This window comes from Cylas formicarius, unplaced genomic scaffold, assembly GCF_029955315.1.
Source record: "Cylas formicarius isolate icCylForm1 unplaced genomic scaffold, icCylForm1.1 PGA_scaffold_10__41_contigs__length_53128322, whole genome shotgun sequence".
Lineage (NCBI taxonomy): Eukaryota > Metazoa > Arthropoda > Insecta > Coleoptera > Brentidae > Cylas > Cylas formicarius.
In genome coordinates, this window is record NW_026844214.1 from 17,505,481 (window position 1) to 17,522,036 (window position 16,556).

The window sequence follows — 16,556 nt, forward strand, 5'->3', positions numbered from 1 at the left end:
ATCTACCTCGAAACTCGAAAACGAAAAAATGATAGGAGTAGAAAGATATAGATATCTGGGTGTAATATTTAATAAGGGCGGAGATAGCAGGGTAGAAATTCGGGAAAGAGTAGCAAAAGGTAGAAAGATAATCCGATCACTTACCTCAGTACTATGGGAGAAGAACATACGGAAGACAACAAAAAAACGAATGTACTCTTCCTTTGTGGAAAGTGTGACATTAAACGGAGCGGAGATCTGAGATCTGAAGAGAGACAATAAAAATAAATTATTATCTACAGAAATGGATTTTTGGCGGAGAAGCTTGGGCGTATCACGATTAGAACGAAAAAGAAACATCGATGTAAGAAGAGAAATGGAAATAGAAAAAGACATTACAGAGGAAATAGAAAGGCGACAACTGGTAACATGGACATGTAAACAGAATGACAGATGATAGATGGCTAAAACGAATTTTAAAATGGACGCCCCCGCAGAGACGAAAACGTGGTCGACCAAAGCGCAGTTGGAGAGACGAGGTGGAAGAAGCAATGGCAGAAAGAAATATTAATCCGGAAACCTTTTGCGATAGAAAATTGTGGAAACTGAGCACGGAGAAGCGAAGACAATCGCATTTATTTTCAAAACGTACCTTATTAAATTACCTTTGGCGTGACGAGTATCAAGTCAATGCGTATTAACATTATAATTGTTAATTTTCGACACTTACGTGTTTTATGTACATAAATTAAAAAGTGCCATAACTAATTGTGCCGAAAATGATTGACATTCAGGTGTCACACATTTGTCTTTTAAATTTTGATATTACTTAATTAATTAACTAATCCGAGATTACAACCCCTTGGGCAAAACTTCATTTGTGCGGCAACTAATATTAAGCCGCAATATACTAAATATACTTATTACGGAGGAAAATTGCACGTGCGTGTTAATAAATACTTTAAATACTTTGTACGATTGTTATAATTTTGCACGATATCTACGTCTGCAATCAATAATTGTTCAGAACACGTTCTTTAACTCCGAAAGTCGAAAGACAGGCGAAAATTAAACGGTCTCATGTAATGGACGACACGAACGTAAATTATGCAACTCCGACTTGATGTCACGAAAATTAAATTTTCCGAAAATTGCCCGAAAATATTTTTAAGGCTACGTAGGGAGATTCACGTTGAGTATCCTATTAAAAGTTCTAGAGAACTAACAAAGGAAACTTTTCAAAATTTGGTATACGGCAATAATAGGCGGTAATCAATATTGCTACCACAAATTAATGGCCGCCTTGGAATTTTTAATGTTTTATACATACGTATATGGGGTTCCCACGCAAAATCATAATTGTTTAGAACTATAGTTTTATTCAATGTGGTATGTATAAATTCCATTTTTTTTTTAAATGATTGGTAAATAAAGTGGATATTTCGAATGTATATGCTTAAAGCTCTACCTACGTGTTACAACATCGATACATAGTCAGCGGTGTTCCAAAAATGTGCAGTTCTTTGAATACAATCACAGTTATGAGCAAATTATGTCTTCTCTCGCGTGCGGCCATTAACCACACATAACCACAAAACTAAGGAAGAAACAATCAAAGCAATTAAACGACTTAAAACCAATAAAGCGCCAGGACCTGATGAAATCAGAGCGCGGAACTTCTTAAAGAACTGGAAGAAGATCACATAGCCACCCTAACAAAATTGTTCAATAAAATATATCAAACAGGCAAGAATGGCTTCTATCAATCTTCATCCCAATTCCTAAGTCAAGCAATGCCAAAAAATGCGAAGAACATCACACGATTAGCTTGATGAGTCATGTTCTCAAGGTTTTTTTGTATATAATCCACAATAGAATAGATCCCCAACTAGAAGAACATATCAGGGAAACACAAATGGGATTTACAATGGCCTAAGTATCAGAGAAGCATTATTTGGAATTCAAGTATTGATCCAAAGAGTTCGCAATATTATCTGCGACGTGTTTCTTTGCTTCATTGATTGTGAAAACGCGTTTGACAAAGTCCGACAAAAAGCTCCTCGAAATACTACAGTAATCAGGAATAAAAGATGCAGATAGACGTATCATTGCCAATCTATATAGTCCACAAAAGGAGTAGCAGAGTCAACATCTACAGAAATAAGTATACAAAAAAGTGTCCGTCAAGGATGCGTTTTATCATCTCTATTATTTAATGTTTACTAGGAGTACCTCTTCAATGATGCTTTGACTGAATGTAAAGATGAAATACTGGTTAACAGTGAGAAGCTAAATAATCTCAGATATGCGGATGATACAGTCCTAATATCAAACAGCGCAGAAGGATTACAGAGATCAATCAACAGAATTGTAAATATATGCGAATAATTATGGGACGAGCTTAAACACAAAAAATCATTAGCAAAAATCCACAAATAGTCAAAAATCACCAACACTAATCTACAAGTGAAAATCACTTAGCTCGAAAAAGTAGAAAAATTTGCGTATCTTGGTTGGAGCTTGTATGTGTTCTATAGCAACTTACAGCATCTGCAGAAAAGCGAGTGGGGGTATTTGAGATGTGGTGCTATCGTAGAATGATGCACGTCCCATGGACACACCATATAACGAACGACCCAATCTTGCAAAGAATGAATGAAAACAAAGATCCAGGAGAGAAAACTTGCATACTTCTGGCACACTATGAGAAACGAAAAATATCGAATACTCCAACGTATAACACAAAGAAAACTATAATCGCCAACGTCAACAGATGATAGGGCACTAGAAGAAGAAAAACCACAAAACATACTTTTTACACAAGGATGGAGTTGAACCACTTAAAGAAATAACTCGCCATGCTCACCACTGCACACATACAAATCGAGGATTACCGATGTCCAGCTTTTGGAGTGCTCTGCAGAGAAACGCTTTGACGTTCTCACCGGTAGCAAGTGAAATAGCGAATTCAAAACACGTATTGGATTTTCTGCAAGTTCAAATACACTAATTTACATATTGAATGAAATTTACTTCTGAATGGTCTCAAAATATATCATCTTTGCTTTTAAAGTAACCGACGGCAATAAAACACCTGATGAGTGTGTTGTAGGACTGAGCATTAGAGACCGACTTTTAAGGTGTTTTGAAAATATAAAAAAGATGCAATATTATATTATATTTATTTATAATAAAATCATACTAGTACTTATAGAAAATAGGATGACAATAAATACATACAAATTATGAATAATTACCTAAATAGGTAAATATTTATTCAAAATATAATTCTGTTTCACTCTCAGAGTCGTTATTAAGATTAATTACAATGTGTGGTTGGATGAAAATGCATGAATATACAATTTTTTGAAATGTACTGTACTGTAATCTGCAGTTCTCAACAGGTATATTAATATATTCATTTTTTTTAACTGTTACACTCTTGAATTAGGAGTAAAATTTTCTGCTCTCGCATTTGATTTTACAAATAACTCTATAGAGGGAGGCAAGGTCAATAATTATATTGGTTCCATATTCTTCTAGCTTCCATTTATTCCAGTTTATTCAAAGTACGAAAAATCCGGTTTGATAATATTTAGAATGAAAATCACTACGTTTTTTCTTCCGTTCAATAATTCAAATAATTCACTGCTAACCATATGCTTCATCGAAGATATTAGCTCTTTCAAAGTTTGCAGATTTCTATTAAAGTATCTTCTTAGTTGAATCCAAGTCTTATTAAACATTTTTCAGAGTTTGTTTTGAATCTAATGACAAGTTATTTCAACTCGATCTAACGAAAAAATTAGTGATGTAGACATCTACCTTATTCGTCCCTGTCTGGTCCCTCACCTATGATTAGATTATTATAATTTCGTTTTGGGGGCGGGTCAAAGCCAAAACGATATACTTTGAGACAGCTTATACTTGAACCAGTAGTACGTGCACTATTGGAATGATCGCTATCAGTAAATTTCTCAAAGAAACTTCCACAGGCACTGTAATACTTTTTACAAAACTTCTGGATTTCTCCTGCGTCGGTTTTTGCTGACGTTTCGCTAATCATCCTGTTGGCTTCTTCAGAGCTTGACTGAAACAGTTTCAGTTGGACTCAGCAAAAACCGAAGCAGGAGGAATCCAGAAGTTTTGTAAAAAGTAAGTGATCAGTAACGTTTGCGCGTTGCTCGACCATTGTTCAATAGAATTTTTAATAATAATTGCAAGCAAAGCGATCAAAACTAAAGTAATGTTGAAGCGGTGTTTAACGAATTTTTTCGAATGTTTAACAATCCGCATCGCATTCTGTTATTCCGAAAGGTAACGTCCCGCTGCGCAAAACAAACGATTCATTTGTATTACCTTCATGTCTTTCGTCCATTATAATTGAATTTTACATTTACATGGTGAGAATAACTTTAACGTTGCATGTTGAAATATCAAACTGCTGCTTCTACAGATGTTACTATGATAAGTAGTCCAAATTTTATCTATTCAATCCGGATTATCGTCCAGTTGTCAATGAATCCAAGAACAGAGTCGCGACATTGGTAACTTTCCATCGACAATTGAAATTAGGATAATTAAAATCATGCGATGCTAATAATGTCCGATTTTTTATTTCAATTCGTTAATGGAATTAACCGACGCAAGTCACACAAAAAGCCATATAAAACGAAGTATTTCATCCAAAGTAACAGGTCGCAATTAGCAATAACTATTAATTTATACTTATGCGATTGTTCAAATAAATGCTATTATTCTGTCCAAAGCGTGGACTATTAATTCCAAAAGTTCATATAAAAATCTGTGAATGTTAGCTGTGACATTTTTTTGATAAATGGCCCGATAGACCATTAATTATCGAAAACAAATCAACCAAAAACGCATCAATCATTTTCATCACAATTAAATTAAACTAAAGAAACAAAACGAAAAATATACAAGCAATGTCGGCAGTTACCGTGATTATTGATACATAACAAAAAAACATAAGAAATTATCTAATTGTTATTTTTATTTGCATGCACAGTCTACTCCACTTTTGCCGATACGTTTATTGTTGACGTATGAGAAAATGCGTAAATAATGCGATAGCGTCGGCGATGCTGATTGATGCACTTTATAGTAAATGTTCTTAATGGTTCAAGCGCATTGAAAACTATTTCTTAGGAAGTCAATAATTGCACGCAAACCGAACTAACAAAACCGCGACTTGTTGACAGGTAAAAAAATAATCCAAAGAGCTTTTCATTATTAAAGAGGAATAAATTGCACTAAAATGGCAAAAGTCTCGTAGACAATTGTAACATAAAAATAACTAATATAACTAAGCTTAATCGACTATTAATAATAATAATTAATCGTTAATTAACGCAATTGAGAAAAAAAGTTATAATAAATAATAAATGAAATTAAACATGGATTAAATGGAGGCTTCCTACAATACCACATCTATGCAAGTGATGCTGCACCCTCAACAAAAAAAAAATATATTTTAACAACTAATACTTGTAGCGAAACAAATTATGACGGGTTGCGGTTTCTATATTTCTATTTGCTGATGCGAGTTCAATTATAATTTGATAGAGGGCGCCCCCACGATTAAACGATTATCGTATCGAGCTACAGCCGGCAACGCCGAACATGGAAAGAGTTGTGTGCCGGCATCTCACCCAATAGTTCTTATTTTTCTAGATTTTGTGTAATATGAGATATTTTTCATATCGAGAGAACCTGTGGCCTGTTATATCGCCGTATTGTGTCAATACACTTTACCGGACGTTTGCCTGGTCTTTTGTTAAGGTAGGTCGGAGATTTTTTGTGCGCCAAATGCCACTTATCGTTTTTTTTAACTTATTGTTTTTTGTTAAGGAATTATCTCAACCCGTTTGATTCTAAACCAAATAAAGTTTCACAACGCTGATTGCGAGTTTTTGTGCCGTCCAACCCACATACTCCCTCAAAAAGCAGATCGACCCCGTTACGCTGCATACTACGATAAAAATATAATATATAAATAAGTGCAGATAATGAATCAATGCCTATAACTGTGTTAAGCCAGCGTTAGTAGACGTAAAAACATACAGAAAAGAGGAATCGAAAAGAAATAAAAAAAGGTACACAATAAAACAATCAAATGTTATTGAATTAATGATATGATTGATAATAGTGAAAGTTAAGGTTAGGTTAACTATTTTCATATAAGACCTTGAAGGTAACTGCAGCCCAAATGATTTTGCGATATTTAAAAACTTTCCTAAAATGCCCATATCTGCACTCTTGGTGTTCATATAATTTATGGTTATATCATAGGATGCACCAGCTAATTTTACTACAAAAAACATTGTCATTTGGGAAGGAGCTCAGAAAATGAAAATGATCTTCATCAAAATTTTATTTTTTTATTTATTTATTTCAAACAATAGGATTTCGACAGGCGAAGTCCCGATTCACACCCTTAATTTACAAATTTGCGTGCAGAGTGTTATGACTATCATCTAACTTTTAGAAGTAACTAATTCACACTGGGACCATAAAAATCTTCTTCCAAGCTCAGCTAGGTTAGCGTGGTTGTTATAATAATCAGATCTTTAAAAATCAAACTGAGTATCCAGACAACACGCGCAAAAGTTAATCAACCATAAAGCTATGAAAAATATAATGCTTTCAATGAATGCAACGACGATAAGTGTTAGAAACACCAGGCGAGTAGATTTTGTTTGTGACCACGGCAGTAGTATATAATCCTAGGACAAACTAAAATATACTAGCTAATCTATTTCAACCCCATTTAGGTAAGAAACAAATATACAATTAATATGACAAACAGTAAATGTAAAAAGAGCAAATTGAAAAAGTCATTTATAAAACAATCAGAGAAATATGACCTATACACTCAATTCAAATCAAAATATGAATCAGTTACCCACTAATTTTCGGAGTTACATTCACAATGAATTTTTTATTATAATTTGTTTAATGTTTAATTCATTTAATTTAATAATATAGCAGTACCAGGAAATTAAAAGAAAGAATCAGTCAGCAATAGCTTGGCAAACGTTGCCGTATTATTGATTATTTATTATTAATTTTCGATTAACTTAAAGTCGACTTAGAAACACTTACTATTCTTGAAACATAGATCATTTAGGAATCTTGCCTCGAATAATAATTAACCACATAAAAAGCGAGAATAACTTAGTAGTTATCAAAATCGAGCACCAACAACCTTCAATTCATCCGAATGATGAGATAAACATTTTTTTTTAAGAAACCAATGAACGTTTAAGATCCAAGTGGGTTATTATTATATAGAAAAATGCGTGTGTACACACACTCGGCGATGTCGACTAATATTAGGAAAGTTTTAAAAATAAAGCTGATGTAATTTTTAATGGAGCTTTATTGAATATAAAATAGTCTCGGGATATTGAAGCGGCTTGTTTGTTCAAGCTCGCGACGTATTGAGAGTTCGATTAGTTTTTTTTCTATTCGATGATGAAGAATGAAATGTCATCGACGCGATAGTCGTAGTAAGTTTGTCAAACTTGGTCAGATGGTTAGTAATATATAATATATAATTATATTGTAAATATATTCGTATACAATAATATTTTCGAATTGAATGGTTTCCAAAATAAAAATTGGTCGTTTCTTCAATTACATTTTACCTGTTTCAGCCAAAAATGGATTATGGTTAGGAAGTAGCTAAGAGTATAAAAAACTTTTTTTTTTACTTATTCACGTGAAATTGTTGCATTCGGAAATATTTAACATTACTTTTTGTTAAGAGATTAAAATTGATGACTTTTTCACTATAATGACAATAGATTTGCATTTGACAGAATTTTTAAGCAGATTCGAACAAATGTTCATAACTTTCACCAGATATCGAGAGACCGCTTAATTATTTGTGTTTGGAATTCAGTAGACTTTAGGCTTGAAATACCGTTACTTCCCAGTGATTCTATTACTAAAACTTAAATAGCCTGCTACTACTAAAAAATCGTTATGTTTCTGGAATTAATTTGACAAGGGTTCTTCCGCATCCTCATAGCTCCACTAGGGAGCTGCCTGGCAGCTTTATGAGTGTCTTCGCGACTTATTTCTCTTTCTTCTATCACAAACTATAATGGGCCTTTACCCATTTTTTTTACTTGCATCCTAATTCGATATATTTTCAAAGTCGTTACGTTTCGGTACACTTTACTTAGCATGTAGTAATAAAATACAAATTTGGTAACAGACAAATGACAGCAATGTTAACAGAAACATAGTTCGAAAGTAATTAACGAAAGTATAAATATGTAAATAACACATAGTTCTATAGAATAAGTTGAGAGAAACTTTTTCAGATGCTGCTGGATATCCGATAAAGTTATATGAAAGTCAGTCGCTGGACGAATGTCGTGATAGCAAATTCGAGACAAAAAATTGGAATGAAGGTATCCTGAGCGTATCACATATAAAAAAAAAAACATTCTTTACAAATTAAAAAAATTGCTTATGCAGTGAACATTACGATCGATAATGAACGTAGATCCGTTAAAAACTTGGCATTTCTACCATTTTTTATTTTATTCTTGCTATATGATATTATCATTATTATTGCACGATACAGTTAATTCAGACATTTGAATGTCATCGAGAATGGTTAGAGAAGACTTAGTGCATGGCATGCGATTTGACAGCCCAAACTACGAGGCAAAGTCGTTATGACGTCATAGAGTTCTCTGTCAAATTTGTAGTAAACATTAGTGGTGGTTGGAACCATGAAGACTTAAAGGTAGACAAATCTTGGTAAATTTGAGTATTAGCGACCAATAGCCATGCACTCAATATATATAAGCTTAATAAAACTTGACTTGTCAAATTGAAGGTGCCAAGAAGCCACTACAGCAACCTAGATATGAAAGTTAGAAAAGAAATTTCGACCTGCGCAGTCGGAACACACCTGAGTTTGACTGTGAATTCGTGTGAACTGACACGTCAACAAAAATAAGTCACAGAGGAAATGCGCATGCGCATTTTACGGCGATCACACGCCGGGCACAAATAAATAATGAATTGCAACTCGATTTAATAGCGATAAGGATGATTTGTGTGACACTTGACGCCCAGCTAAATAGTTTATCATTTCGTAAGTCGTTTAATAACCGCGACAAATTGCCCCGGATTTAAACTTAAAGTTCAACGGGAAATGGAAACCGAGAAGAGTTTGAAAACAAACCATTCGGCGCGGCGGCTGCGGCGCGGGTGTTGCGAACAAAACGACAGCATGAATGGTGTCTATCAGTGCTATCCGCATTCATAAATGTACACTATTTATTTATGACGTGCCATCCTCGGATAATTTACGGGTCAAAGCATCGAGATAGCCGTGACTGCGGCCACACTTGTTCGCCAAACGCTCGCTTGTTTTCCTTGCACTTTGAGATTGTGACGGTTCTTTGTTTATGGCCGGCGTTATTGCAGATGGTCTTTATTCTAATCGGACCGAAAGAAAAAAAATTAAAATGTGTATAGAGGTTAGTAGGGGCCACGGCACACTGTGGCGACTGCCGACGTTTAATGGGGGACTTTTAATGCTTTTCGGAAGATGATGTGATCGACAAAACTGTGGGGCTCTAGCAAAACCTTAAAAGCTGGTTTCATTTTTTTTTGGTTTTGGCTCCGTTTTTTACATTATATACACGCTATGGAACAATTTTCTCCAGCAATCTATATGTTAAGATGGCCTACGAAGGTGTTGATTATTTTTCGATGTTAACGATTTTTAAATCAAATTCCCGCTTCGAAGACAAAATTTACGATGAGATCATTAGGTAGCTTAATTTTCAAGCATAACTTGATTAAAGAAATTTGTCAAGCCAAAAGTACCACCAAAAAGACCACTTTTATTGTATGATCTATTATTACTATCAAAACTGAAGCTCTTAGGTTTGGGATTTTTGGGTTTCTGTAATAAATTTGGGGTACAAACATGCTTTTCAGACAGTGACAAGAAATAAGTATAAACAAACGGAAGGACTACATTTATCCAAATTCTTTGTGGTTTTTATCGGAGTTATTTACCTTTATCTAGTGGGTCTCGGAAACGATCAATACTTTGGCCTCGCAATGGTTCCGATCCCATGCATACACTAAAGGCGAGACTAATGCGTAGTTTATTATTAGTTTCTTGGTAGTGAGAGAGTCTTTTAAGGAACTCAACGTAAAGAAGTTTTCACACAGAGTCAATATGGTGACACCAAGAAAGTTGGGTAACAATTGTCATGTCTACAAATTTGGCAATTTTCCCGTTTTCAACAGTTTGACGTCCAAAATCAAAAGACCAATTTATAGCAGTTGGCCCAACCCAATTTTCAACGCCAAAATCTTCCCATATGCTACATAATCTCATGTTAAGTCATCACAATCGTCCTTATCCCACTCAAACTAAACTAAATATAAAAAACTAATCTATTATTTGTCCGGAACGAAATATTCAAATGCGCCAAAAATATTTAAAAATTCCGGATTGCAGATCTCGTTATATGCAAATCAGCCGGCACGTTTTCGAGTTTGGCAAAAGTATCCGGACGTCGTTGTTATTATAAATTGCTCCAATTATCTGTTCATTTATATTCATTTATATTTCAAAAGTATTAGAACCGGTGGTCCAGTTAATGTTTTTACATTTAAATGGCATAAATTGTAATACTATTTTCTTCATTTGGCATTCCAAAAATGTCAGTGAACCGTCGCAAGTAGAGCAAACAAAAATGACAAATATACCTCAAATTTAACTTTTTGCTGCAAATAATTGAACCAAGACTATTTAGATAAGGTGTCGTCAACCTTGGAGACCCATACAAACATTTTTCCTCAAGGCTTGGTGGTGTAAACACACATACACACTAGTAGTTGATAATAATGAGATTTTAGCAGTGCAGTGATGTTTGTAACAAGTTTGCCTTGTATCTTAAAGTCAATTCGCTGGCGTGGGTCTGCACAATTTTCATTAACCAGCTATTAACTCTAAAGAACTTCTTTGTAACCTACTAAGCATAATCTGGCATTTTTTGGTACCTGGACACTGAATAGCTCAAAAAATGATTCAAATTTTTACTTGTCCTGAAGCGGTGGACGTTGTTCTTCGCGTTCAAGTCTCAACGTCTTGCTCAAAATGATTCTTCCATATAAAACTTTCTGCGATTTGTCATCAATTTTTACTTATTGGTTTCAATTGAATTTATATGAATAGTCTTCACAGTGAACTGTAGTTCGATTTGCATATTTTTGAATTGTAGCTTAGATCTTCATAAATGATGTTTTAAAAAAGTGTTTATCAGATTCTGTAGGAATTTCCGTCAACACTATTAGGTGTCTAAGCCAGTTGCTCTCCGCATACTGTTTTGTTTTTTTTTTTTATTTACGTCTTTATCTAAATTATTAAATGAAATATGGAATTTAATGTGAAACGAACAAGTTTGCCAGATATTATAATGTCAGACCACATTCTGCAAAAATAGTGCAATATTGTTTAAATAGACGAATATTGAGACTTTGGACTGGCGTCCACGCAGTCCAGACGAATAGAACATATATATACATTAAATTCAGTATTTTATTTAATAAGTGAGATAAAGACGTGAAAAAAAAAACAAAATGCTGATGAAAAATGGGGCTTATACAGATTTAATAGTGTTGACGGAAATTCCCACAGAATGTGACAAAAATTGAGCATAAAACGGTATTTTTTCTTTAAACACTGTATTCATAACAATTTAAACACATAAAACGAAAAGGACCTTCAATTTATTCATTTAACCTAAAACAACGTAGATGTGGTAGATTTTCAGGTTTCTTTACTCCAATTATTGCTAGATATGAGATATTTCGACTCACCCGTAGATGGCGTCTTTGTCGCGTTTGCCGACGTCTGGCACCGCGCCGCCCATAACATGGTTCGCCGTCGGGTTCACATGGTTTGCGTGGTACGGATGCATGGCGTGGTTCAGGTGCGGCGAATGGTGCAGACCCGGGATGCTGGGCCGATGCGCCACATGGGGCTCGTACATACCGCCCGCGGCGCCGCTGTCCATGTAGCCCGGGTGGATGCCATCGTCGTACTAAAATAAAAGAACGAGATGACGTTATTTTCGAAATCGATGTCCCACGTTATTTCGGTATAAAATAAGCGAGAAAATACGTTTAAAAATATTTGGCCATTCCGTTCCGTTCCATTGTGTATTTGGTTACAAGGTATCTCCTTCAGGCGCATACGAGCGTGGGGTGAAAAGTTTCCGGCTTGACCAAGGGGTAGCGCCTCTAGGTTCACTTTTGGAGTGACATCCTAAAGTACCATTCCTACCGAGCTTGTGTGTACAGTTTTAGCCTAATCGGCACAGACCATATATGATGTTTTAGTAACTCTAAACTTAAATTAAACTTTGTTCCTAGATTATAAATAAAAATCACCAGAACAAGAAAATAAAAGGAACAAATTCCTATAGCTAGACTTTTTGACGTGATATTTTTCCCGCGTAAATTTTTGCAATTAAGAATGAAAGAAATTTGGTAACATAGAATTCACAATGTTTCATCTTTGTCCCGAGACAAACAATTCTAGGAAATGTCAGATCTAGCCTTGCTTATTTTTTTGTAGTTGTTTTGGATAGTTTAAGAATCACATTATGGTTTTTTCATGTCTGTGGCGACGCATTTGCAGAAAACACGTTTGAGTTCACAAATTAAAACCGTCTAAGAAAAAACGAGAGCCTGTCACGCACACATATTAAAAGAATAGAAAAAAACGTTAGACTAATATAAATTTTCAATGCAATACTATCACCAACATCGGTTATTATAAAATGGCTGATACGAAATTATATGAAAAAAAAAAACAAAAAATTAATTAGCAATTAATTAAATCTCGTCGTGACCATCTAACCGAGACCCACCAAATTCCACAAACGAAAATTCTTAAGCAGCTTCCAAAAGATTATAACCGTGTTTTTTTTTCGTGCAGCATTTTTGATTTCGAGTATTACATAAAGCCACAGCTATCCGACTGCTTAATGTTTCTTTTATGTAAAATACGCGCCGTAAATATTTATAACTCAAAGTAGGTATTTCGCAATTGTAGTTAATTTAAATACTTCTCGTGGTATACTAGATTTTTTAATTAAATCCATTTCCATGTAGAAATAATTAAGATTATAAGATAATCTTTTATTCCAAATAACTAAATGAGTCCGTACTAATGTCCGTTTCATGCAAATGACGGGCAATGTTCGTACGGTAATTGCTTATGTTTTGTGTTTGCAGCTTTTATTTTATGCCGAATTTCTTCTTGTGTTTTCGTTAAGTGTGTCGTTAACGTTAAAATTTGTCTTCTTTGGTCCGTGGTTGCTATATAACTGGCCGAATAGGAAATGCGAACAAAAATAATTAAGAATTCACCAGCCATCAAACAACATAATTTCCACTTCGTAGTAAAGTTAGATTCAATGGTTTCAAATAAGTAAACTAGCTCACTCGAGCTCAATGTGCATACCACCGAATTTTCTACAGAAAAAAAAATTACAAAAATATTTTCTATAATTTAGATCACTTCCACACATCTTGGGTATAAGCTTCGTCCAATTCTTTTCTAATGCGCTATCGATCACAACTCGTTCGGTTACAAAAAATCAATATGGTTAGTTTTATGAAGTAGCTTCTAACGTATTCAGTGTATACCTCAGTGTTTCGGGATAATAGTGATCAGAGAAATTGCAATTTGCTTGATCTATACGAACTAGCTGAGATACTTCAAGACTTAGGACGTTGAATGATTGAAGTGATGGACACAGACTATCGAAAACTGTCCAATTTTAAATTAAAATCCCCAATATATTCACTGTTATTTTGATCTTCATACAATGTCTATACCCCGGTCTATACTGTGTGTGCCTATATTAAGGAAAAATGCGCCATAAAGAAAATAAACAGAAACTGAGGTTATTGTATGTAGTTAAATAAAATGTCTGGAAGGTTTTAATTATTTTTAAAATTTATTTTTCTATGATTCGGATTTGGCTTAAAATTATTCATTATGGTTGGTACTTGATGAAAAACTTGATTGTTGAAATCCATCTTAATTTGATATTAATTTTTCAATTATGGTAACTAATGGAAACCGATTACTAATAAAAGTTTCGCTGTTTCCTGATTTATATAGCTCATACCAAAGAGTATAAGATATAGGGGAAGGTTGCGTATACTGTTACGAATGCCATCTAATATTTGTGTCCAAGTACTAGAGTACTGTTCTGCTGGTTTAAAGTAATGCGTCACTCTGAAAATACTACAGTAGCTTGTAACGGATAACAGCACTTTATTTATAGTTTAATAAAAAAAAAAATGAAAATTATTTCGACGTAATTTTTTTTTTACATTTTACCTTTCAAACTTTAAATTGAATTGAACCGTACGTCCCGCGCGTTCCTGTCTTATACTCTTTGGTTCATACCAAATAAACATTTAGTCAGGCCATCAAGCTCGACTGGCAAAATATTGTCGTCATTTACTTATTTTACTTTAAACCAAACTATTGTTTGTATTGTAAACACTTGTTACTTACATTATAAACAATGTGTCAAACCTTGATTTTAAAGATATTTCCAACTCTATTTCTTTTGCTCATTTGTCAATTATAGTAAAAGAAACGGTAAAAAGTAATATTCTAGTACCTCAAAATATTAATAATTAAATATTATACTACAAATATTATATTATACTATAACCACTAAATTCTTCGTCAAGATTAATAATAAGTGGAAGGATCTTCTTCGCTGTCCATTACTCCCTGTGATACCACTCGCCAGTTATGCCTCTACATGTGTATTGTAATTTTTCTACATTTCAGAGTTAACAGTTTCCTCTTGCAATCAAGAATGTCAACAAATCGATCTGGCAACTTCACTTTTCTTGAAGTAGAATAGTAATACCAACTGAAATGCGAGCGACAAATTTATTTTCCATTTAAGAAAATGGTTTTAAAAATTGCGACACGGATGTAGGGATGTAGTTCCTATTTGATGAGTTCCTATTATTTTTTAAATAGAACGATGTAAATTAGGAAGCGTTGCATTTTTATCACTTTTCCCCATAAACCTCGGCGCTGGTGAATACGGTTCCGATATTTGCTAACTGAATTTACCTACAACTCTCTTTTTTATTTGTTGTCTCCATCAGAAAAATATAATTTGTTAAACTCCACTGTGTTTTGAAAATGTTTTTCTTCCTTGGTTTCCACGAAAACCATTTATTATTATTAAAAGAAGAGTGGTGGGAGTCTCTTAGAATGTTTCCACTTAACACAACTAATGACTAACATTTCTTTCAGCAAATACAAAATTAAAACGTACAATTTTTCAAGCGTCGCCGATCGAACGGCAACATAATGAACTTTTTATCCCACCTAAAACATTAAGGCCCGTTTAAATCCAATTTGCCACGAAGCCTAACTTTAATCTGAATATACAGATGACGTGAGCTAATCTAATCTCCGTTTATCGCGAAGTATATTAATATTAACGAGTGTTTTTTCAATATTTTAATAACACCAGATTTTTCTTCTGATAGGAATTTCAGATAAGGTTATCTATTAATTCTTAAATTATAGCTCACACGTCCATATTTCTTTGAATGTCGACGACGTAAAACGATTTCCGAGAAGTTTCATCACCCACCCCACTATTCTGAGTTCTGATATTAATATAAAAGTATTTATCGATATTTTTGTATTATATAGGGAATAGTGCATCTCAAAGCCTTGACTTCCGGAAGACCAAAAAGTAATTACGACCTTCATAATTATTGTTACAACAAATAAGTTCTTCATAGGTAAGGGACGTAACAGAAACCATTCAAGTAGATGTCGACCACGTGTTTGCTTATATCAGCTGTAGTGTTGAGTAACCTGTACGTTTCGAAAAGTTTCTTTCAAGTATATCATTAATTTTTCTGTTACGTCGCGTCGAATTTACTTGTCATTAGATGTGAAACAAATTGTGAAAAATGTATATGAATTTAAGAAGTAAAGGATGAATTTCATAAGAAGTTTTAAAAGAAACCGGCCTACTTACAAAAACGACAATATCTTCGATAAAGGATATTCTCGGGATATTGTTAACACTGAATGTGAACAATAGTAAACAAGACAGCGGCGGCACGTAGGCAAAATTTGAAGGTGTTCTGCAATCCCTGCAAAAAACTTACACATGCATGCACTGCAACAAATCATTCTAAATTCCTTTGGAAGTGCCCTTTTTAGGTGCTTACTTAGAGTTGTATGTAAGTCAGCCGAAAAATTAATAATTCCACAAAATATCCTGGGATTGTCGGAAGCTCCGCAAAATTCCCTACAATTAATAATTTTTCATAAAATCTATCTATTCTCCGAAACATTTTCATTATGTTTCGCAATAAATTCCGTACAATCATGAATGTGACTTTTTTCCATGTCTTTTTATTTCCAAACTTAAATGTTCTCTGACCCTTAGTTCCGTCCAAGTTTTATCGCCACCAAAAAGCAGGGAAAATAATAT

The 16,556-nt window shown here is 34.0% G+C and overlaps 1 protein-coding gene across 1 annotated transcript in view; it reads right to left on the minus strand.

The window, feature by feature from the left end:
* Nucleotides 1-16,556, minus strand: part of LOC132699709 (homeobox protein homothorax-like) — a 134,068-nt gene that overhangs the window by 104,144 nt on the left and 13,368 nt on the right. The window contains exon 3 of the mRNA XM_060666564.1: nt 11,869-12,092. Within this exon, the coding sequence (XP_060522547.1) occupies nt 11,869-12,092 (224 nt within the window). The remainder of the gene's footprint in view (nt 1-11,868; nt 12,093-16,556) is intronic.